The following is a 24,014-nucleotide window of genomic DNA, read 5'->3' as shown; positions in this document are numbered from 1 at the left end:
AGGTCAGACAAAGAAAGGGGGTGCAGACTCTGGTCATTCCCTGAGGTCTGCCTGTTGCTTCTTAGAGGGGGCAAAGGAGCTCTGGCTGCACTTCTGGTATGGAAGGATAAAGAGGCTTATATGGTGCTGGAGGGGCTGAAGATGGCGAAAGAGGACTTGGGTCTTCTGTCCGAGACTTATTTTCCTGCAGAGATACTACCAGAGGGGGTTTTTGAATAGTTTGAACAGGTCCCAACCTGCAAGGTTCCCTAACACAGGACTTGCATAGCTCCAGGTTCTCTCTTAGGGTCATAAGGGCCTGAACATAAGGAATCTCTGTCCGTTTTCCATGCCTTTCGCAAAAAAATTCTAACTGTACGATGGTATTATAGTGGAGGCTTCCATTTTCTGGCCAAATCTCATCATCCTCAAGTTTATACTGGGGCCAGGCTGTATTACAGAAGAAGATGAGCTTTTCCTGTTTAAAAAAATCTAGAGAAAACTTGTCCCAGTGACTTAGAATGCACCCTGAGGGGTGAATCCTTGGGGATGGAGGAGATGCTCCCCACTGATCCTTCAGGGAGTGAGGGCTCCCGTAAAAGAGAGGAGCACTACAGTTAGGATGTCCCTTTAGGGGTTCCCTCTGTCAGGACTGGCTACAGGCATCCCTGTTCACCTAGTCCTGTCAACTTTGGCCAATGTCAGGGTAGTTAGTGGCCCTGCCACATGGCAACTCTGCCAGCCCCAGAGTGCTGGGGCCTGTGTCCTATCCTGACAGCTCTGGTACCCAGGATGAACGACCTTCCTGAGGGTTTCTCTGTAGATTCTCTGACCATTGAGTAATCCATGTGTTCCAGGGTGTATTCCCCTGGAACAGACGTCTTCATAGTTCTAGGAGCTATTTAGGTCCCAGTCCCCTTTCTCTAAAAGGGTGGTCAGGATCTGAAAACAGGCACTGGCCACTAAGGGAGGTGGTATGTAGGACTGTGTACAAGCCTCCTTTCTATTATCTAGAGAAGTCTTAATTTCCTTTCATTTACAGTCCAAGTAAGGCTGCATTTTATATTTCCACAAAGTTGAACCTGACCACAGTTAATCAGATGGTCCGTGCCCCTGGCTGCCTGTGGAAATGGCTGGAAACTTCTCTTGACATGCCCTGTGCAGATGCAGTAGTGAAATGTGTAGGACCCAGCAGCTAGGTTGGAAAACGCCTGACAGATTTCCTCCCCCCATTTCCAAGGAAGTAATAAGAGCAAGATAGAGACACAGAGACAAAGATAGTCAGACGTAAGTGGACCTGAAATAATCCTGTGGGGACAGCCACAGGGAAAGGGAGGGTGTTATGTTTTAAGCTTGTGTGCCTAAAAACGTTACATGGAAGTTGTTTTAAGGTGGGTGGACAGACCTATCTTCTCTCTAGTCCCTTCCATGACCCACATATCCTTACACGGCAGGAGTCTTGTGGTGGGAAACACCCTGGTGTCTTACATATGCTTGACCCATGCCCACGTATGTTGCAGCAAGCAGGTCCAAAAGGTGACAGGCAAAGGGAGCAAAAGGGAGAGTAATGACAAGAAGTCAGGCAGTGGCTCTCAAGCACAAGTGAGATGAGAGGCTAAGACTTGCCAGGGAAAGGAGGAGGGATATTTGACCTCCCAATAATTCTCCTGGCTGGCTTACCACAGATGTTGCCAGAGGGTAGGTTCTTGTTTCCTCACAGAAAGAATTCAGAGACAAGTCACAAGAGGCCAAGTAAGCAAAGCGAGGATTTATTGAGAGATAGTAAACTCTCAGGAGGGAACATGGGCAGGCTCAGACAAGCTGAGGCTCAGCCCCTTTGAAATGACTAATGGTAGGCCCTTCTTACCCTCAGATATTTTGGTGGACACCGAAACCAGTGAGGTCACTAAGTTCCTAATAAATCAGGATAAGTCCTAAAGGTGATTTCAGAGTCTGGAAATCAGGTTTTGCTGGCCCTAGCCAAGAAACTCACCCCATCTCTCTTGAAGTTCATATCCTGTCCCTAACGCAGCTTCCATGCTTGGATCTCACCCCTCACATCAATATTTCTAACCAATACCAAGTACTCATTCCCAAGTGCAATGAGTCTAGCCTGTCTTGCTGCCCCTGCCCCTAGTGACCAGTGGAAGAGGGAGGGAAAACGCCAGTTGTCCGGCATTTACAATATGGCCCTCCTAAGGCCTACAGAAAAGTCCCCACACCTCACGACCCCTCTTGTAACGGTGGCCTCTCTCCTCAAGCCGCGTGGGTACACCCTCTTGGGCAAACCACTTACAGGAATGGCTCAGCTCCTCAGAAGTGCGCCAGGCGTGCACTGCCCCAGACGCCTGTCCCTCTGCGGCCTGAACATAAACCAGCTGCCTTCTCAGAATAACCCCAGCTCTCCTTCCCCTCCCCAGGATTGGCTGTGGCCTTTCCTTGGATAGATAAGGCCCTGCTTGCGGGACAGTGCACGCTAGGCCAGCTAAGTAATCAGATGAACCTAGGTGTATCCCTCCATAATATCCGCCACTCCTGAAGTAAGAGGCTGATGGGCCTCATCCTGGCAGCAACTGGAGCAGCTGTTGTTTGGTGGCCCCATGGGCGGCTTTGCCTACCTTGAGGCAATGCTTTGCAACCTGCCAGATGCTCTGTCTCCTCTGGCCAGGACCATGGGGAACCCCCTTTATTTCCTAGCGAGTGTGGTGATGGATAACAGACTGGCCCTGGACTATCTGCTAGCTGAACGGGGAGGGGTGTGTGCAGTAACCAAAAAAATGTGCTGCACCTCCATCACCACCGCTGGCCAGGTGGAAGAAGATATGCAAAAGATAGACGAACAGGCCCGGGGGCTCCACACTTGTGGGAAGGGTGACCCCAGTGCCAGCTCCACATGGACTGCAGTCAGCGGGGTACTACCAAACCTGACCTGGTTCCTACCCCTGCTTGGACCTCTGACTACAGTAATATTTTTGCTGATTTGGGGCCCCTGCCTTTTTAGTCTCCTGTTTGTTAAGTCTGTTTCTTCAGGTTACGACAGTGTCACCTACATGTGATGGTATGCCAGGGATTTCAGCCCATCCTGCAAGAAGATGGGGGCCATCAACACCCACTGGACAGGGCTGCAGCCTCCTTCTACTCCCCACTCCCCATCTCTGCCGCTGTACATGACCCTGAGACCTCCTGTCTCTGACAGAGCAAGGTGATCTGGACCCCACTGGTAGGGACAATGCCCCTGCTCAGCTTGAAGCAGCTACGGAAGACGGACCGTCGACCCTTTGACCCTTAAAAGATTTTAAGGGTCCAGACTCCCCGAGGGGGGAGACGTTAGAGCAGGCAGTTAGCCAGACATGAGCAGAGGAGGGAGGCACAGGTCATGTGACAGGAGACCATAATACGTCTTGCAATGACAGGGGTTCTAGGGGCAAACACAGAAAAGCGGGAACCTCCGGGCTGACAGGAGACCATATGTCTTGTGAAGACAAGGGTCCTAGAGGCAAACAAAGAAAGGCAGGAACCTCCTGGTCGGAATGTAACCTTTTGCTCATTATGCCCTCATTACAGTAGAATTAGCATTGCAACCAGAGCAGTACCCATCATGCACCGGCACCACGACAGATCCGAGCAAAGCCAAATAAGGACAGAAACTCCCCCTCCTCTCGGGAAGGTGGACCTGGGATGAAAACCAGGAAATTACCCCCAAATCCCTCCCTTCTTGATGAATATTCCACCCAATCATTTTCACACCCCGTATAACCAGCTTGCCGAAAGGACTCACTGCTGCTCACCTGAGCCTGCCTGCGCTCCCTCCTGAGAGTGTACTGTCACTCAGTAAATCCTTTGCTTACTTGGCCTCTCAGTCTCAGCTCTGAATTCTTTCTACAAAAATACGAGAACCTACCCTCTGGCCGCACGAAGACAGCCACAGACAATTCATAAGCCAATCAGTATGGCTGTGTTCCAGTAAAACTTCATTTATAAAAACAGACAGCCAGCTGGACTTGGCCCCTGAGCGGGACTTGGCTAAGCCCAGATTTAGATCTTGGCATCTCATTTCTCCTACATCTCAACTTCACCTCCTAGATTATTTTAGTCGCTTTCTGAGGTTTCCTGCTCTATTGTGTCTTCCTGGGGCTCCGGTTTGTACATTGCAAACTTCACTGGATGATGTACCATAGTTGAAACAAGTGTAGGATAATGTCTGCTGCTAGGTTTCCCATCTGTGTCTAGGATTTGATTGATTTTTACAGAAATATAGTTGATTGTTTGCAGGAAATAACGTTCCAGTGACTGTTAGGTATCTTTGCATCTGTGTTGTAATCCGTAGCATGGAGCTTCTCGTCCTTAATATGTTTTGCATTATTTTATTACTATTATGTTTGACTATGTTGAGGCCCGGCTTCCAGTTCTCACCCCCTTGCATCTTTTGAATTTATCACTGTCAGCTGGCAGAGCTGAATGCAATCAGTGGATTTGGAGATGTTCCTAAGTGCCTTCTTTGCAAGTCATTTGTAAGAATAAGACCAATCTTAGCATTAGTTCCTCTGTACTTTTCTGTCTGCCTTTTTTTCCAGAACTGTACCCATTTAGTCAGACCCTTTGTTACTGTCTTTCTGAGCCACTTTTCTATTTCTTCTGAAACATTCCCCCAAATCTGTAGTGATTCAATCTTTTAAATAACAGAAATTTAAGTAGATGTTACAGTTAATGTATTTTTCCCAACGTATTCAACAGTGTGCTGGTGAAAAATTTCAAGACGTGTCATTTTACCCACTTGTATTGTACATGGGCTGTGGCATCTTTTAGTAGCGACTCTACAGTTCTTTGTGTAGTGAAAGCTGGGTGTGAAGAGTGAAGCTGGGAACAAATCTGCATTTCCTAGGGTGGGTCCATATTGGGTCTTGTCAACCCAGCGTCTCCACAGAGAGCTTGAAAATCTGTAAAAGTCCAAGTTGTGATCCCTGTGCAGTCAGTTCTCCATGTTAAACATCAAGACTTACCTGCCCTGCTATGTGCCTTTTACATAATAAATGTGTCAGATTCCTACCATAATATGAACATATGGCCACAGTGTAGCTCTTGACAAGATTCTCACATTCATTGATTGGTGAAAAATGCTCATGTGAAAGGTGAAATCATGAAGTAAAGGTTGACCTAATTGCATTGGGTCCAATGGAAAGAGCACTTGTACCATAGTTGAGCTCTCACCTCAAGTCCTCTGCTAGGTGACCTTAAGCTGTTCACTTAACCTCTGTGCTTCCTTCTGCTTGCTTTGCAAGGTTGTTCTTATGTGGATAAAATGAGGTAATTGAATTGAAATGAGGTAAGAACATAAAGCTATACAAAGATGGTGACAGTCAGAATGCTGTCCCTGTATTCCTAAATGGACATTACAGCAGCCCTGCAGGTGAATGAAGTCGGGGTTCTGGGTGGACCCCGGCCATCTTAAAGGAAATTCTCTTCTTTGCCTTCTGTGCCTGCATTCACCCCCCCCTTAGACTGTCCTGGAAGTCAGCAGTCACCTCGATGCCCCCTGTCCCTGGTACATACATTATGTGATCATACCGCTAGACAGCCTAAGGGCTGGGTCATGGGCTTGCCTGCTCACATCTCCCCATCACCAAGGCTGCTTCTTGGAAGGGACGTCTGGCTTAGTTCCTAGATAATGGGCAAAAAGCGAAGGGACTTGTAAAAAGTAAGCCCTCTGCAGGGTCTGCTGCTCCATTTGACCTCGCTACTGGTCCAAATTGCACATACATGTTGGGTTTTTTTTTTTAATGGACTGATGTAAGTGTCAAGCTGACGTTTGACACTTCACTGCTCTAACATTGCAGAAAGTAAAGTTATCAGATGAGCGCATAGAAGCAAAAGAAGATTACACTAAGTTTAACACTAAAGATTTGAAGACTGTAAAGGTATGTGTCTGGGTGCAGCAGCAAATACTCTTGAATCCTGTGGCTGTTGCTGCATGGGGACTTCGAGGAACGATTGCATGCTTGATTGTGATTTTATCATTTTAACCATGAAGAATTATTAACTTGCATTTCTGTGACTTAAGAATTAATTCAAAATTATGAATGGTGATGAAAGCGTCAAGCAAAGAAGACTTTTTACAGATAAAGAAATGCAGTATACTTATTAGCAAGAGTGTGCCTAAACTTTGCAATATATTCAGAGTGATAGGATGGGGCAGAGGAAGGGGCTCCAAAGGTAATTTTTTGTCGACTCTGCTGCCCAGTAGCTTCCCAGAAATTATGACAATGACAACAATTATTAACAACTCCATAATTCAGCAACCACCCCAGCAAGTATTTTCATAACATTTCTTACTGATTTATCCTATACATCATCATATATATATATACACACACACATATAGTTTGGGGTTCTGCCTTTTTCATTTAGCTCTATATTGTGAAAATGTTCATGTCATTAAGCTTTCTTTGAAAAATTATTAATGGTTTTGTGATATTCAGTCATGTGTTATTTTATTTCACCACAGGGAATATAGTCTATTTAATCATTCTCCTATTTTTGGACACATAGGTTACTTCTGCTTTTTTGTTTTTGTTTTAATGAGGTGATAAACATTCTCATTTATAGTCTGCATCTCTATTTCATTAGACACAATTTAAAACTAAGAGTAAAGGCTTAGAAAACATGAACTCTTTCCATGATTACTAGTATACATATATATAGCTAAAATGCTTTCCAAAAGTGTAGCAGAAATTTGTACTCCCAGCCGTTATTGCTGATGAGTGTTCATCTCACATTCTTGACAACATCAAGTATTATTTTTATTCTTGAAAAATTTGCCTAAGTAGGCTACTTTAGGTAGAAAGGTTGTTTTTCCAAATGCTTATTGCCTATCTGCATTTTTGCAAATTGTTAGTTCAGGTTTCTTGCCTGTTTTTATATTGGGATAGTAATATTTTTCTTGTTGATTTGTAAGAGCTCATTCTAAATTCAGGCTATTAACACTTTTCATGACATATAGGGTACAGATAATTTTCCAGTTTGTTTAGGCTTTTCATTTGACTTTTGAACTATTTTAAGTTTATCTGAGGATTAAATATGGAAATTTTTTATGATTTTCTCATTATTTTTATGCTTAGAAAGACCTTGCCTTGCCCCAAGATAGGTTAACTTCCACCTAGATTTTAAGAACACTTACTCTCCATAGATTTAATGTTTTCTAAAAATTGTGTTCTTTAATCTACATGTAATTTATCAGGGCATGGGCTATCAGGGGATAATCCAACTTGAGATTTGGCTAAAACAGCTGGTTATCTCAGTGCCTTCTGTAAGCAGGGACATTTTCGAGTTTCTCTGTGAGGAGTATTTCTGCCCCACCCTTCTAAGTGCTGCTTCCCATTGTATCCACTTGGGCACCGCACCAGTGAGATAAGAGGTTGGACCAGGATGTCAGTTAATTGCAGGGGATGGAGGATAACTTGTCTCAGAGACTGTCACTTTTCCCCATCCAGCCAAAGTATAAGCCTACTAAATTATAAGTGACAGAATGTAAAAAGCAAATTTTTAGGGATCATATATTGACTGTGCCCTTAACAGATACCTTGGCAATGGCTCTGTCTCACAGTTCCCAGAGAGACAGATGATTTTTTCTTTGCTGATTCCCATCATTTATGCTTTTGCTGAACACTGAAGTAAAATCAGCTGCTATTTCCCTTCTGCCAGTGCTTGTTATAGGACATGGCAAAACAAAACAAAACAAAAACAGTGACCAGGAAGAGAGAGAATTTTAAAAGGCAGAGTTATTTGGAGTCAGCTTTTTAGAAAGTATTTTTTTGTTGGAGGAAAAATGGGACAGCTATCCTGCTGGTCCTGGATGCTTTGCAATACAGGTTATCTTTTGAATATAATAGCTTTGTCCTTGGTTTCCCATAGAGCCTATGAATAAAATCAGATGGTAGATTGTTGTGAATTATTCATCATTTGGTAATACAAGGCTGTAATTCCTCCCTCTGACAATTGCTGCCTGTGTCAGTTCCATTGTTTGTGTTATTTCACTTAATACACCCTCCAGAATTATTTACCCTAAAGTAAACCGTTGGTTGTAACATTCCACTCCTTAGAAGGTGGCAGTTTTGTCTCCTGCCTCTTTTAACATATTTTGTCTCTTAGATCTGAATTCTGAATAGAAATCAGAACTTTTAAAAAGAATCACTCCTTTATGAAGCATGTCAGCAGCAAATGCTTACCTCCCTTAACGAACCTTGAGACATGCATGGTCTTGTTTGATTTGCATGTATGATTTATAAATGTTACATTCATAACAATTTTTCTCTCTTATTTTCAATAACAGAAAAATAGCAAAATGACTGCAGCTCAGAAGGCTTTGGCTAAAGTTGACAAGAGTGGAATGAAAAGTATTGATTCCTTTTTTGGTGCAAAACATGTTAAAAAAATTGGAAAGATTTGAAACTTTGAAAATTAAATCAAGCAAAAATATTTGCCTTCTACATGTCCCATTTTCAGCCTTCCTCCATTCCACTGTACTTCCTAACCCTTAATTACCACCTTTTAAAAAAAAGTAGGAAGGGGGCAATTTTCAGATTCACTTGAACATTTCTTTGTGTTTGATTTTTGTGTTTTCCTGAACAAAATATGGGAAAGTAATTGTATAACTTCATGGCTTGTGGCCTTTGGAGTTTTGTTTGACATCATGAAAAGTAATCAAGTGAATAGAATTAACCTCTAGCATCACAATTTCCTCAATAAACTGATGTGTGACGATATTTGAGTGTATGCCTGTTATTTTATGCAGCGTTGCACATGGTAGCTATAGCAATATGGTTTTCAATATACTGAGAGAAATATAACACAACTATCAGATAAACTACTACTTTTTAAAAGCCTTTAGTTTTGGGTAAATCTTTTGTTTAATGTATTTTCTGTTTTATGAATACATGTTCTTTGCAGAAAATAGAGAAAAGTATAAAACAAAAATTATAATCTCCTGACTTTTCATTACCTGGAGGTAATATGGTGTATTTTCTTCTATAATAATTTTTAAAGGAATTATAATAGTAATTTTATAACCTTTTTTCTTGACATCATTTTGTGAGCATTTTCCCAGGCTACTCTTCTTCATAAATATACTTCTTTAATGACAGTAATTTTTAATTATTTGAGTATTTGATTATTTAATGATCATAGTCCTATTTTGGACATTTGTATTATTTTTAAACATTTGCTATTGGAAGAATCAGATTCTATGTAAATATTTGTCTGTATCTTTTATTGTTTTCTTAGAATGGATTTTTAGAAGTGGGCTTACTGATTAATAACTAAGTTTTTCAAATATATACTTTTGGGAATATATTTCACAGAAAGGTTATAGTATCTTGCACTCTAACAAATGATGGTATGAGTCCTTATTAGCTTTGAGTAGTGTCTTTGCAAATAAGTGGAAAAAAGGCATGTTGGTGTGGTTTTAATTCACATTTTCCTGATTAATAATGTCGACTGAAGAAAACCCCACACAACCTGAAAGTTGAGAGTTATGTTTTATTCAGGGAACTTACAGAGGACTATAGCCTGGGAGGCAGCCTCTCAGATAGCTCTGAGGAACTGTTACAAAGAGGTAAGAGAGAAGCCAGGATATGTAGGAATTTTTGTTGAAAAAAAAAAACATGCAGTCAAACATCAAAAGATTACTGCTAATCATACACACACAAAAGAAACCCCAGACATCTCAAGTTAATGAGTTTAGTGCTTTTCTGGGTATGGGAAGATGCAAGAGTCTGGGCTCATTGAAATTACTCCTTTGATATGCATCTGAACCAGTATTCCGGTTCAGGGCCAGTATTCTGTTTTTCTCCATCCTGAATTCCCCTCAGGGCACACCGAGGTGGGGGGGCGGGTGAGGGGAAGCTCTGCAGAGGCTGATGGCTTGATGGTGGGCAGCATTTGTTGTTTTCTGAAATGGCAGGCAACATTTTTTTGTCCACAGTAATAATAATGTTCATTTTTTCACATTTACCTATCATTTGCCATCTTATAGAGAATTATTTGTTTATGCCCTTTGTTAAATTATTGGAGTATCAGTATTTTTCTTATTGATTCTAAAAAGTATTTTATAACTTAAAGACATTCATTTTTGTCCACTGTGTTCATTGTAATTTTTTTCCCTTGGTTTGTAATTATTTTCTCATCTTTTTATTTTTTCCATTAGATTTGTAGGATCATTTTTACAGGTTCTAAGAGTAAATTCTAATGGGTTTTACTGAGATTTTGAAAGACCCATAAATTATTTTGAGAAAAACACATCTTTACAAAAGTCAGTGTCCTTATTCAGGAATATGGTATTTGTCTATATTTACTAAAATCCTAATCATACCTTTCACTAACATTTGGTTCTTCATCTTCATGTAGGTTCTAGATACTTCTTTTTAGGAGTATCTCTAGGTATTCTTGTTGCTATTAATGAAATCTTTTTTTTTTTTTTCAGTTATATCTCCTAACTGGCTATTTTGTGGTAAAGTATTACATTTTTATATATTTATCCTTTAAATAACTAATTTACTAAACTATTAATCTAAATTTTAAAATTTTATTCATATTGGGTTTTCAATGCATAATAAGGTACATAATTTTAACTTCGAAAAATTTGTGTGCAGTTCTGATAGTTATAGTAGCTCTTTTATATCTTTTATATCATATTACATGGGTAAGACTACCTAGAACAGTATTGAAGAATAATATGTAATAGTAGTTATCTTTGCCTAATTTGTGATTTTATTAATGTGCGTTACCATCAGTTCTGACACTAGCTATTGTTAATGGGATAAAGAATATCTATCTTTGGTATTTCCTTTTATACTTAGTTTCCTTAAAGTTTTAATTAGTCATTGGTATTGGTTGTTATCAAATATCTTTTTGGCATCTCTTGTGCTGGTTGTAGAGTTTTTATCACAATTAAACTGTGCTTGAGTTCCTACACTAAACTCTACCTGGCAGTAGATAAAGGAGAGCATCATGGATGCTCCCTATCTGGTTTAACCATTGTCAAATCTAGTTCTCAATTAGGTTTTCTCGGCTTTTATTTAGAATGTTTGCATCTATATTCGAAAGCAATATTGCTGTTAGATCTTAGTGTTAGAATTCAGCTGGCTTTCAATCTTTCCCAGTATTCTGGAAGGAATAATTTTGCATAAGAACAATCTATTTCTGGAAACTTTTAAAGAACATCCATGGTAAAACTGTCTGGCACTGAGCCTTCTTTTGTCTTCTTTAATCTGGAAAAATTTCTCACCTATTCCTTGTCTTACTTGACCTTGACATTTTTGAAGAGCACAGGCTGGTTATTTAGTCGAATGTTCCTCACTTTGAGTTTGCCTAATGTATCCTCTTGATTAGATCCAAGTTTTACCTTTTGGGCACCCACAGAAGTAATGCTGTGTCTTTCTTAGTGCACCATGTCAAGAGTCACATGACTCAGTACTAGGGATGTTAACTTTGATTGCTTGATTAAGGTGGTGTCCACCAGGTTTATCCACTGTAGAGTTATTATTTTTCTCTTTGTAATTAATAAGTGATTTGTGGGCAAATACTCTGGCACTTTTAAGTATTCTATTCCTCATTCAGCATTCACTCACAAGTTTTAAAATAAAACTGATGTTTTTTCCAACTCCATCATTTCTTTTATATTTATTTATTTTACATTTATATTTATTTACTTTGACATTTTTCTAGAAGGAAGGGCTTTCCCTTCTCTACTTATTTATTCATTTATGAGCTTATATCATCATGCACTTGAAGGTTATTTTATCCAGTGATTTAAATTACATTATTCTGTTCCTCATATTGTCCCAGAAGGGCCAGTAGGAGTCCCTTCAAGCTGCCTACTGTATCTTTTTGTTATGTTTCATTCATTTTTAAATACTTCATTACTTCTTCTGCAAGAGGGTATTCCAGACTCTTCATGTATTTTCCGTGTCCAAGCCCTGGAATCAGCCTCTTTCCCAAGGAGCCAGGGTTCCTTTTAGAGGAGAATGGTATTTAGAAACCAAGACCCAGGCAAGAGGTGTGCTTGCTGCTACTGTCGATCTATGTGTGTGGTTTTTGTAGATTTCCTTTATCAGACTGAGGAAGTTCTTCTCAGTGAGAGTTTTAATCATGAATGGATATTGAATTTTGTCAAATAAGTTTTCTTCATCTATTGAGATGATCATGCAGTTTTCCTTTAGTAAACGAATATATTTTAATATGTGAAGTATAATGATCGATTTTTGAATGTTGAACTTTATATTCCTGGGATAAACTCACTTGGTCTTTTCATATATAGTATTGTGTTTTATTTCCTAATATTTTATTAACGATTTTTTTAATCTCTGTTCATGAGGGATATTGGTCTGTAGTTTTCCTTATTTGTAATGATTTCGTCTAGTTTTGGTATCAGAGTAAAGCTGACTTTATTAAATGAGTTGGGAAATAGTCTGTCATCACCCATTTTCTGAAAGCGTTTTTGTGAGATTAGTATTGTTTTTCCTTTTTATGTTGGACAGAATTCACTAGTGAAGCCATTTGGGCCTGGAATTTTTTTTTTTCTGGGAAATTTTTTAGTTACTAGTTCAATTTCTATAATGTAAAGCTATTCTAATTTTCTTCTTTTTCTTGTGCCAGTTTTAGTAATTTATGTCTTTCAAGAAACGTATCTTTCATCTAGTTGTCAAATTTATTGGTATAACTTGTTTCTTATATTTTTATTATCCTTTTTATGTCTGTGAATCTAGTGATATTCCTTCTTTCATACCTGATTTGGTTGTGTCTCTTCGTTGTTTTCTTGATTATTTTCATTAAATTTGGAAAATTTCTGGCCAGTATGTCTATAAATTTTCTGTTCTTCACCCACCCACCCCCTTTTCTCTTCACCCTCTTGGCTTCTGGGACTCCAGTTACATGTATGCTAGACGACTTGATGTCCCACAGGTCCTTTAACTTCTGTTCTTCTTCTTTATTTTCAATTTTACTTTGTCTTGTAGTGTTTTATTTTCTATAACCTCAGTGAATTTTTATTTCATATATTGGAATTTTCAGCTCTAGATGTTCCATTTGGCTCTTTTTTATATCTTCGCATTTCTCTCCTCATTGTGTTCTCCTTCAAGTAGTTCGTTAACAATAGCTGCTTAAATGTTCTTGTCTGCTAGTTCCAACATCTCTGACATTTCTGTGCCAATTTCTTTGTCTTTACTTTTTTACTTTGAAATAACGTTAGACTTATAGAAAAGTTGCAAAAACAGTAGAGAGTATACATATACCCTTCACTCAGCTTCCTCTAACCTTAACACCTTATATAACCAGTACAATTATCAAAACCAGGGACTTTACAATAACACAGTATTATTAACTAATCTACCCCCTTGTTTGAGTTTCATCTATTTTTACACTAATGTTTTTCCATTCCAGGGTCCAGTCCATCCTTCCACATTGCATTTAGTTAAGTATATCTCCTCTTTTCTGTAATGTGTCTCTCAGTCTTTCTTTATCTTTCCGTGACCTTGACACCTTGAGAGTACTGGTCAGTTATTTTGTGAAATGCCCCTCCATTTCTGATACCTTGAAATTGTGCTAATATCCTGTTTCTCATGTGATCATTTCATAATACTAATAACTAATGATACTAATAACAACAAATACTGTCTAGCATTTATGTGCTTGGCACTGTTCTGAGCACTTTACGTATAATAATTCATTTAATCCCCACAGCAGCTGTAGTTGTAAGGCAGGGTGCCATAGGAGCCAGGAGAGTGACACCCAACCCAAAGGGCAAAAGGATGAGAGAAAGGCTACTTAAACTCTTGAATTATCACCCCTGTTGAAGGTAAGCTACTTAACAGCAGGAACTCTGTGCTATTCACCTTGTGTCTCGCACAGAGTATGCAGTTGGTAGATGTTGGTACACACTGGATAGGTTGGGCACAAATGTTGACTCTGTACTATTCACCTTGTGTCTCGCACAGAGTGTGCAGTTGGTAGATGTTGGTACACACTGGATAGGTTGGGCACAAATGTTGACTCTGTACTATTCACCTTGTGTCTCGCACAGAATATGCAGTTGGTAGATGTTGGTACACACTGGATAGGTTGGGCACAAATGTTGACTCTGTACTATTCACCTTGTGTCTTGCACAGAATATGCAGTTGGTAGATGTTGGTACACACTGGATAGGTTGGGCACAAATGTTGGATAGGTTGAGTATTCTAACCAGTGTCCTCACTAATTGAGACTTGACCTTTTTATCCCAAGGGTCAAAGTCATGATCTTGATCTATCTTGGTCTTTCAAATTGTCTAAGCTATTACATGACCTTCTTGTTGGTCCTTGAATATGCCACACTGTTCCCATATCAGTGCCTTTGTGTGACTTGTTTATCTTTTATATCCTTCCTCCAGATCTTCACATGATTTGTTCCATCATGTCATTTCAAGCATCTCAAGCATCATTTTCTCAGAGATGCAATTCCTAATTCCTCACTTGCCTCCAATCCTCTCCCATCTTCCTGCCTCACCCTCTTCATAGAACCTTGCCTGACTAGGTCACAGTTATGTCCACAGCACCTAACATGGGGCAGCGCAGAGCAGGCCTTCTATAAAGATATGAGGTAATCAATCGATCAATCAGTTAGTCTGTACCGGACACCTCAGAAAAGTGTTCTGCAGTACAAAATGGGGTTCCTTGACATTTTATGGCTGAACTTTGGAATTCAAGTTTCATTCTGAGTGGTTTTCTGTGGTGCTCTTAGAGTTGAAGTTTAAGAACATATTCATAAACTCCTTGTAGAGGCTTAATAGAAATAGATATAATCTTTAATCTCTGGATAAAGGGCTGTGAATTTTCTTCTATCAGTTGATTAAACTTCACTTACTGTAGTCATTTTATCTGCGTCAGAATGTCTCAAGTTAGAATACATTGTTTACATCTGTGCTGTTAATAAATTTGCTTTTACATGGCATTTAAAGATTATTCATATAAAGCCCATAACCTAAATTATTGAAGTTTGAGAGTATATGTGGTCTATATACTCCTTGTCTTCACAGAAGCTTTTATTTTTTTCCAGCTTTATAGAGGTATAATTGACAAATTGTATATATTTAAAGTGTACAATGTGATGTTTTGATACACAAAGATTGTGACATGATTACCATAACCAAGCTCATTAACATATTTGTCACCTCACTTGTTTACCGTGTGTGTGTGTGAGATGAGAACACTGAAGATCTATTCTCTCAGCAAATTTCAAGTATACAATACAGTATTATTAACTATAGTCACTACACTGTACATTAGATTTCAGGAGCTTTAAATAGGTGCTCACATCATGACTTAGCTATAGATTAAATGGGAATCTGAAATCATCAATTTTGTTTTCTTCCATATTTGAGTTTACTTTTGATGTCAAGATACTAATCCTACTTGCAATGTGCAGTGTTAACTAGGAGTTGAATAGTAGTTGAAGAGTGAAAAACTAAAGGTGTTACACCTACCTGCCAAGTGCTATTCTGGGGAATAATATTAGGAACAAATCAGTGTGGACTTTATATATATACATGCACAATATACACAAATTGACACACATGTATATACACACACACTTAAATACAAATACATGCACATATACACATATGCACCCACAAACATACATACGTATATACAGACATACACGTATATATCCTATCCTTCCTTCAAATTTAAAGAATTTCAAACTAGAGACTTTTTAGACTTTATTACCACAGGTACAGTACCAAACATTGGGGTAGCGCAGAAAACTCAGATCCTTTGGCACTTTGCTTATCTTACTTACATCATTTATCTTTTTGATTAATGTGCTGAGTTTGGGGAAAGTTTCAAAAGATTTCTGCAAACTCTAAAACCACTTGTGTACACACACAAGAGCCTCCATCATTTTCATCAAACCATTCGTATTTCTGAAACTGATCTCAGATTACCAACATCCTTTCCTTTTTTGTGCCTGGTTTATCTTCGATTTAAATCTTCCTTGTACTCTAGCTCTCAGGCTCTTTCATCTTCCAGGTTTGTGCTTCTCGGGTTCTGACTCCCAAAGAGATTCCCCTCCATCAGGTTTAATGTGGATGTCAAGGGGGACTGGGTTTCATCCGTTCAGGTCTATTTTTAGTGCGCCGCCCTCCACTCCCACGCTCCCGTTTCTCTTACTCTTACTCGGGGCTTTAGCCAGACACAAAGGCAATTTGGAAGTGAGAAGCTGAAATGTACCCATTTACACTTACTAAATGTACAGTGTTTATACTGCATGCAAACTTATGATGACAATAACAGTAAACAGATGAAAATGAAGTGAAAATGAGCAACCATGTTTCAAACGAAACTAAAAAGTTTACTTTTAAAAAGTAAAATAGTTGGTCTAAAAAGGCCAATTAATTTAAAGGAGCTGGATTTATACTTGGTTGTAGTCCTAATCCTGCCTTAACTCTGACCCATGGACAAACCACTAGCATGGCTGACCCACAGTGGTGTCTTCCGTGTGAGATGAGACTAGATCATTGGGTTGTTTGATGTCCTGCCCTGCGGTCACTGCTGCTTGGGGCGCCTCATCTCCTCCACCTCTGTGAGGCTATGCCCTTGATTAGCATCTGTCCTGTGCTCACCCCGCATCAGGCCCTCGTCTGAGCTCCTTGGGTGGATTCTCTCATCTGTTTGACTGGAAGCAAATACACCAACATGTTCACTCTGGCTGTTGTGTTCATGTTATATATTTGTCTCTTTTCTTCATTTTCCATAGATTACATTACTTTGCAGTGGAAAGAACTGCAAAGAGCATAATTCTTAGAAAGTAATAACAAAGACTGGCAAAGTGCCTTGCAATTTTTAAGCACTTTTCCCATGAATTTATGTGTTTAAAATCCTTCCGGAAACCATGTGGCACAATTGGTATTATTTCCTCCATTTTACAGTTGAGAAGGGTAAGGTCATTTCATTTGCCCAAGGTCACACAGCTAGTAGACTCAGGACTTCCGACTGCCGGGCTCTCCGCACCAAATTAACTCCCTTCCCCAGAGGCCCTAACTTTGACTTGCGTTGCATCCTGGGAAGTCACCCCTTCACCAGATTTGAAAGACAACCTCTTCACATAGGTTAAGCTTGACTTTCTCTGTTCTTAAAGTTGATCTAACTTAACTAGCTGCCTTGTATCACGTATTTTTTTTTTCCCAAACAGCCCTTTCTCCAGGACTAATCCAAGATTTGGAGATCTCCAGAGTTAGCTGCATTATACAGTTGAACCTCTTGGTGGAAGGCAAGGAGCTCTGAGTCTAGGAAGGCAAGTGAAAGGCCATTTGTTAGTGTCCTTGGACGATGTCCACAGGCTTTGACCTCATCTGAATAAGGCAGAAATGGTTAGATTCGTACACCTTTTGATACACAGACTTATACACTCCTCCAGTTTATAGGCTTCTCAGGGTCGTTAGACTGATGCAAAGTACCTTATGTTTAATAGTACTTTACAGTTTTTACAGCAATCCTGTATCAGTAGTTAAATTAATCTTTACAGCAACCTTCTAAGGTAGACTGGAAGGGGGGTGTATCCCTGTTTCATAGATGGTCCAAGTGAGGACACCCAGACTGTGAGTGGCCAAGCCCGAGGCTGCCCTTCCACCCTCAAGCCCAGCCCTCTCTCTTTTTTGCCTCCCCAAGGTTCTTATTGTTGTGTATATAGCTTTATGGCCATTTCTCCTTCAGTAGTCTGTTTTAATTGTGAATTTTATCCTAAGAAAGGAAAAATCAGATTTATTCTGTTTCATCTTTTTGCTCTATTCATAATGAATTCTGCAGGTCAATTTATCCTCAGCAGTGCTGAGCCAGAATGAAAGCTTCTACTTAGCTATTGCATTTGCATGCCAAGTCTTTAATTCAGCTGTCAGCTTTTTAGCATTTACTGTACTTTTGTTAATAAATGTTATTTTGATGGTCTCACACTAATCAAGCCTATTTGAGACAGGGAGGGGCGGAGGGAAGCACCGAATGTGATTTACAGAAGAATCAGAGCTTCTTTATGGATGTTAAGAGAATTGTTACCTTACACATGTGCTTTAATCAGAATGTGTAAAATTAAAGTTAGTCAAGTTATAAGTTCTTTCAAAAGAAAAAAGGAGCCAAGGAATAAGCTTAGATTCATTTATTCTTTTAAGAGCATATACTGAGCACCCGCTTTGTGCCAAATGTTGTTCTAGGCACTAGGAATGCAGCTGTCCACATGGCAAAAAATACCTGCCTTCGAGAAGTTTCTGCTCTGGGGGGCAGCTAGATGGAGTGTCAGATATTGCCGGGGGCTGTGGAAGAAGCTGAGCAGGGAAGTGGACAGAGTTCTGGTGAGGCGGCTGGTCAGGGAAGGTCTAACTTCTGTCACATCTTATCCACTTACAGCATAGAAGTCTGATTTCCATCAACTTCTTTTTTTTGATACCTTATAGCTCCAGAATAAATTGTTTGACTTTGTGATCAGTAAGAAACCAGCTTTCAATAATTACACTTGTTCCATGGCATTTTTCAGGAGGATATTAAGGACTACTACTTCCACCAGCAAGTCTATATTTATTTCTTATACATTGGATCTGCATAGGAAAAGAGAAGAAAACATGGTTTAAGAATTATTCACCTTAGAACTTTTTTTCATGTTTCTTGTATTATCATTTTTTTCCTAAAATGAGGGTATCTATTCCCTGAGTTTGGGCAAGCTTAACATTATTTTGTATTTCACTCCCTTTGAGCACTGGAAGGAAAATGTGCGTCTCACCCACCTCCAGGAGCCTAACATTAGCCCTAGAATGAGGTCGCCCCAAAGGAAACCGCTTCCTTTGCCTGAGGGCTTCTCTTTTTTATTTATTTATTTTTGGCTGCATTGGGTCTTCGTTGCTGTGCACGGGCTTTCTGTAGTTGCAGCGAGCAGGGGCCACTCTTGGATGTGGTGTGCAGGCTTCTCACTGCAGTGGCTTCCCTTGTTGTGGCCAGGCTTCAGTAGTTGTGGCACGTGGGCTCAGTAGTTGTGGTTTGCGGGCTCTAGAGCACAGGCTCAGTAGTTGTGGCGCGTTAGTTGCTCAACAGCATGTGGGATCTTCCCTGACCAGGGCTCGAACCCTTGTCCCCTGCATTGGCAGGTGGATTCTTAACCACTGTGCCACCAGGTAAGTAAGTCCCAAAGGCTTCTCTTTGAAGCACAAATGCACAGCTGCTGATCTCAGGACTAACCCAACCAGCCTTGCTTTTCTGTTCTGGAAGGTGCAGATGGTCCTCGGGATTGCAGGTGACTGCTTCTCCTCACCAGGATACAACATGTATTCTCCTTCTCTCCCTAGGTGGCAGCACAAAGACAGAAAAGGGACAAGTGACAACAGATCCACGCAAGACTTGGCTGCTTCTCACGTGATTTAAGACACTCCCAAAGGGCTAAAACTTTTTCTTCTGCCCTTCCTAGAAAATCACCGAATGCCAAGAGATGTAAAGGACTAACCAGGAATGTTTTATTTCTGTGATCAATACCGCTAGTCCCTTCAGGCAGCAGCAACTCCCCCTGGAGGCGACTGGCATGGAACTAGAAAGCACCCCTAGTGTGATTCTGCCCTGAGGAATTCAAGCCATATCACCCCTCTGCCCCAGCCTACCCACCATAAAGGTATGGGTTTTTAACAGTCTGGTGCTTCAGATTTCAAAACATTGGGAGGAGACGGCTCATTGTGAAAATCGGGTCATTTCTTAAGCTGGACCCTGTTGGCCTGCTGTTTTCCTGGGGTCAGGACAGCACTTTTAGGTTTTCATGTGGTGACTATAAGTACTAGATTCCACACCAGAAGACTTGACAGACCGAGTTTCTACCCTTATTAAAAAAAAGAAAAAGGGGGAATTGCCGGGAGGACCAGGGGGAGTAGTCAGCACGTTCACTGCCATGGCAGGGGTTCAGTCCCTGGTCAGGGAGACAGGATCCGCAAGCTGCATGGTGCAGCCCCCCCCCCCAAAAAAAGAAAAAAGAAAGCCTGCCCTTTCTTTACTCCTTATCAGTTTGGCAGCTTCTAGTTCATAACAATACCTGAACATGTGCATTTTATGGTGTGCCGGAGTTGTAAACATTGCTTCATTTTTAAAAGATTTGTCCAATGTGTGCATTATTGTAGTTATTTAGAGTGCGGGCATAAGATATGGGGGAAAGTTAGAAGTAGATGCCAAAAAGTAATTTAGCAGGGAATTCTGATGCATAGTGAAGACGTTTAGGGGGCGTAGGCAGGTTTTGTGCAGACAAGTCCAGGAGTTTGTGCTGACTCATCAGCTTGACCTGCGGGGGGATTCGGGTGGAAGCCACTCGGGTGATCTTCGTGCCTCCAACAGGACCCCAAACCTTCTCTTTGGGAAATAATTTTGTTTCTGAGTCTCTAACTAACTAACTCCATCAGGTAAGTAGGTTCTGGAAAGTACTCTGTAATTTTTTACACACCTCCTTTCACACAGGGAAATTTTCTTTAATCTGTAGGACCTTTAACACTCCCGCGCTTCCGTACCTGATCGTGTGGTGTAGTTGTAGTGAATCCTCGTCTCCAAAAACTCAATTCTAGGAGTCAGTTGTGGAATTCGGGATGTAGCACAGGCTTCCAAGAGCGAGCGCTCCAAAGAAATTTCCTGTTTGATTGATAGCCAGGCCACGTGGGTAAGAATCGAGAGCCTGACACATAGGTCAGCATAACACTGTGGTGTTAAAATCGGGCTTTTTCTGCCTTCTCCTTGCACGATCCCAAATACTGTCCTTGGAGGTCAGTGGACATATATTTTGGCCCAGAGCAACTTCGGGGTGTGTTGTGTGTCTTTGAGCAAATCGGTTCTCCTTTCAGGACCACATCTCAGGGTGGGAGAGAAAACTGGCTTGATGCTGACTCTCCCCTCCTCCTGGAAGACTCACCCCTGGGAAACCTGTGTGGGCACTGTGCTCCCACTTGTGTGAGGCTCCCCCAATTTGAGAAAGACGACTTGGTGGAACAGTTCTGTGTCTTCTACTGGCTCCACTTCTCGGCTGTGTCTTGGCCCTCTGCCTCCCCTCCACCACCCTCTCAGCACACACACACGCTCACACGCGTACTCACTGCCTCAGATTTCGTCCAGCCCTTGGTGGCCAAAGCCACTGGATCCTGAGGACACCCAGGTCGTCACTGGAAGCCCTACTCTCTTACCTGTGCCCCAACCTCATATTCCACTGGCCTCTGAACTTTGAATAACTACTAACATTTCAAATGCAGCACACCTAACATTACAGAAATTCATTATTGTTTTTTCTTTACACAAGTAAAGATGCTTCCTCCAAAAGTTAAAAAGAGAAAGCAAGAGCTGTTACCACCCTCACCCCCACCCAGGCTCCTCTAGGAACTGTCTCCTTGGCCCTGAATAAGGTCCTTTTAGTTACCCAATTTCCAATATCCAGTTTCCTCTATCCTTTTTCTAGCTGGCAGCCCTATAGTCACTTTTCATGCAACCAACTTCATTGTTGGTTCAATGTTGGAATCAAATCCTGTTGATTCCTCCTTCAGAAATACCCCCCAGGACAGAAATGTTTCCCAGCACTCTCACATAAACCCCCTCCCTTCTGCAGCCAGCTGCCACCAAGCATCAGGTTTCCCACCTGATTGTCAGCTGTCTTGAGGGCAGAGATCACATGGCCCAGGTCTCGTCACAGAGCTGAGTGTGTTTCGTGTGTTCCACGAAAGCACGTGAGTCATTGATGCACAAATAAAACGAGATGCTTGGGCTTCCCTGGTGGCGCAGTGGTTGGGAGTCCGCCGATGCAGGGGATGCAAGTTCGTGCCCCGGTCGGGAGGATCCCACGTATCACGGAGCGGCTGGGCCCGTGAGCCACGGCCGCTGAGCCTGCGCGTCCGGAGCCTGTGCTCCGCAGCGGGAGAGGCCGCAACAGTGAGAGGCCCGCGTACTGCAAAAAAAAAAAAACAAAAAACAATAAAACGAGATGTTCCTTCTCTGTCAAATTGTCAGTAGTGCTCAGAGCTGGAGTAGCTGTGGGAAATGGGCACTGCTAAGGAGAATATAAAAAGGTACAACTTCTGGGGAGGCCGGGTTGGAAACAAATGTCAAAAGCTTTAAATGTTTGCACTGCCTTTGCTTCAGCAATACCCACTGTTAGAAATACAGGCTTAGGAGATAATCATGAATGTGTGCAAAGCATTAGCTAGAAGAGTATTCGCTGTGAGACTATAAATAGTGAGTAACTGGACAAAAACTAAATTGGAGAGCTGAGGGGAATTAGCTTTTAAAATTGGTGTTCAAAGTATAAGTAATTTCGCTCTCTTCTGTCCTTTTCTCTTCTTGTTTGTCTCATGTTAGAAATTTTTATGACAAACATATATTACTATTACATTAATACAAAAATAATAACCTTAAAAATACTGGGTATATTTATACCATGAGTTCCTTAAATTTTTTCTTTCAAGCTTTTTTTTTTTAGTTTTTAAAATTAAGTTTCTTGGAGAAAGAATTGATGTTTCACTATTGTGTGTTTAGTATTCAAGTGTATTCGTAGCAAATCTATAAGTAATCACTTAATTACTCTTCTTTCCTCAAAGCTCTGACAGTTTCAGATCCCTGCCATTGCTTCCTTGGCTTCACTTACCCAGTCAAAACTATGTTTCGCTTTAAACTGTATGCATTTGACATGTACCCGGATGGTGAAATTAATTAATTTTGCTCTGAAGATTTACTAAGAGCCCCAGAAATCATTGCAGATACTCTGGGGTATTTCACAACCAGACTGAGAATTACTGTATCTGTCTACAAAACTGAGGTGAAGCAAAAAAAAATGACTGATTAAAGAAAACACAGAAAATAACCTGACATTTGTTGCTACTCGCCCTTTTCTGGTTTTCTTCCCTAGCACACAGTAACCAAATTACTCAAATTCGAAGTAAGAACTGAAGTCCCTATCCCACCACCCCCTGCTTCACTTCTGACTTCTCGGTGCTTTCTCACTGCTCTGAGGGTGAAGCCCCACATCCTCCCCGTGACCTGCAAGGCCTTGCCTGCCAGAACTCCAACCCTTCCATCTCGGTTACAGACACACTACTTTTTTTTTTTCTGGCTCCACGGCTGTTAGACCTGCTGTTCCTCACCTAGAAGGTTCTGCCAGCCCTTGCGAATTAACTAAGTTCTGATCTTTCTGAGTTGGCCATGGGAAGCCTTAGGGAGGCTCGGCTGACCTTCCAGGCCAGGTCAGACTCCCTGCAGCAGCTCTCCTGGCAGCCAGTACATCTCCTTCCTGGAACTTTCACAGAGACGTGGTGATATTTGTACACATAACGATTAGACAAATGTTTCTCTCTCCAACTACACAGAGCTTCAGGGAGGCAGAGACCATTTCAGCTTAGCATTTCTGCAGCAAACAGGTCACACAGCAGGGCTGAGACCACCTTCCTTGCCTGCTTGCAGGGTTGGCCCTTGGTCGATGTCTAGAACCTTGGCTTCTCACACTGAGATCCTCCGAGCGGCCCACTGTGCCCCAGATGGCACAAACAATGTGGTGTATGCTGAACACCTGCTTTTCTACTGGGGCTCTGGAATTTGGGAACGTGCTGGCCAGGGGGTGCTCACGTGATCAGCCCCCAGTAAAGACCTCAAGCCGAAGTCTCCAGTGGTCTCCCAGACAGTCACTGCCTGCCTGTGGCCGCACTTGGCTGGGGGTGCACTCTGCGTGACCCCTCTCGCGGGGGCGGGGGGAACGAGCCTGAGGAAGCCTGCACCTGATCCTTCCCACTCCCCTTTCCTTGTGATTTGCCTGTGTCCTTATCACACAGCTGTGATAAACCTCGGCCGTGAATACAACTGCATACAACTGCTGTGAGTCCTCACAGCAGAGAGCGGTATGGTCAACACACCATTGTATCCCCAGAACCCTGCACAGTATTTGACATTTCGTAAATGATTTACTACCTATTTTCTGAAAGGAAAATGAAAATGATCTCAGAGGACTAGGGCTAAGGCTACCCTGTGGAAAT

The 24,014-nt window shown here is 41.3% G+C and overlaps 1 protein-coding gene across 14 annotated transcripts in view; it reads left to right on the top strand.

The window, feature by feature from the left end:
• Positions 1–20,116, top strand: part of RNASEH2B (ribonuclease H2 subunit B) — a 128,433-nt gene extending 108,317 nt beyond the window's left edge. For 5 of the 14 annotated variants that reach the window (XM_060287714.2, XM_060287711.1, XM_060287716.1 and 2 more), the window contains 2 exons: positions 5,814–5,894; positions 8,306–10,440. In XM_060287714.2, coding sequence (XP_060143697.1) covers positions 5,814–5,894; positions 8,306–8,422 — 198 coding nt within the window. In that variant the 3' untranslated portion in view covers positions 8,423–10,440. The other 9 variants (XM_030882369.2, XM_030882373.3, XM_060287715.2 and 6 more) reach the window with 7 other exon arrangements.
• The last annotated feature ends 3,898 nt before the right edge of the window (positions 20,117–24,014 follow it).

The sequence above is a fragment of the Globicephala melas genome, chromosome 18, assembly GCF_963455315.2.
Source record: "Globicephala melas chromosome 18, mGloMel1.2, whole genome shotgun sequence".
NCBI classification, from domain to species: domain Eukaryota; kingdom Metazoa; phylum Chordata; class Mammalia; order Artiodactyla; family Delphinidae; genus Globicephala; species Globicephala melas.
The sequence above is the reverse complement of the archived record's forward strand: the minus strand, read 5'-3'. Positions and strand labels throughout refer to the sequence as shown.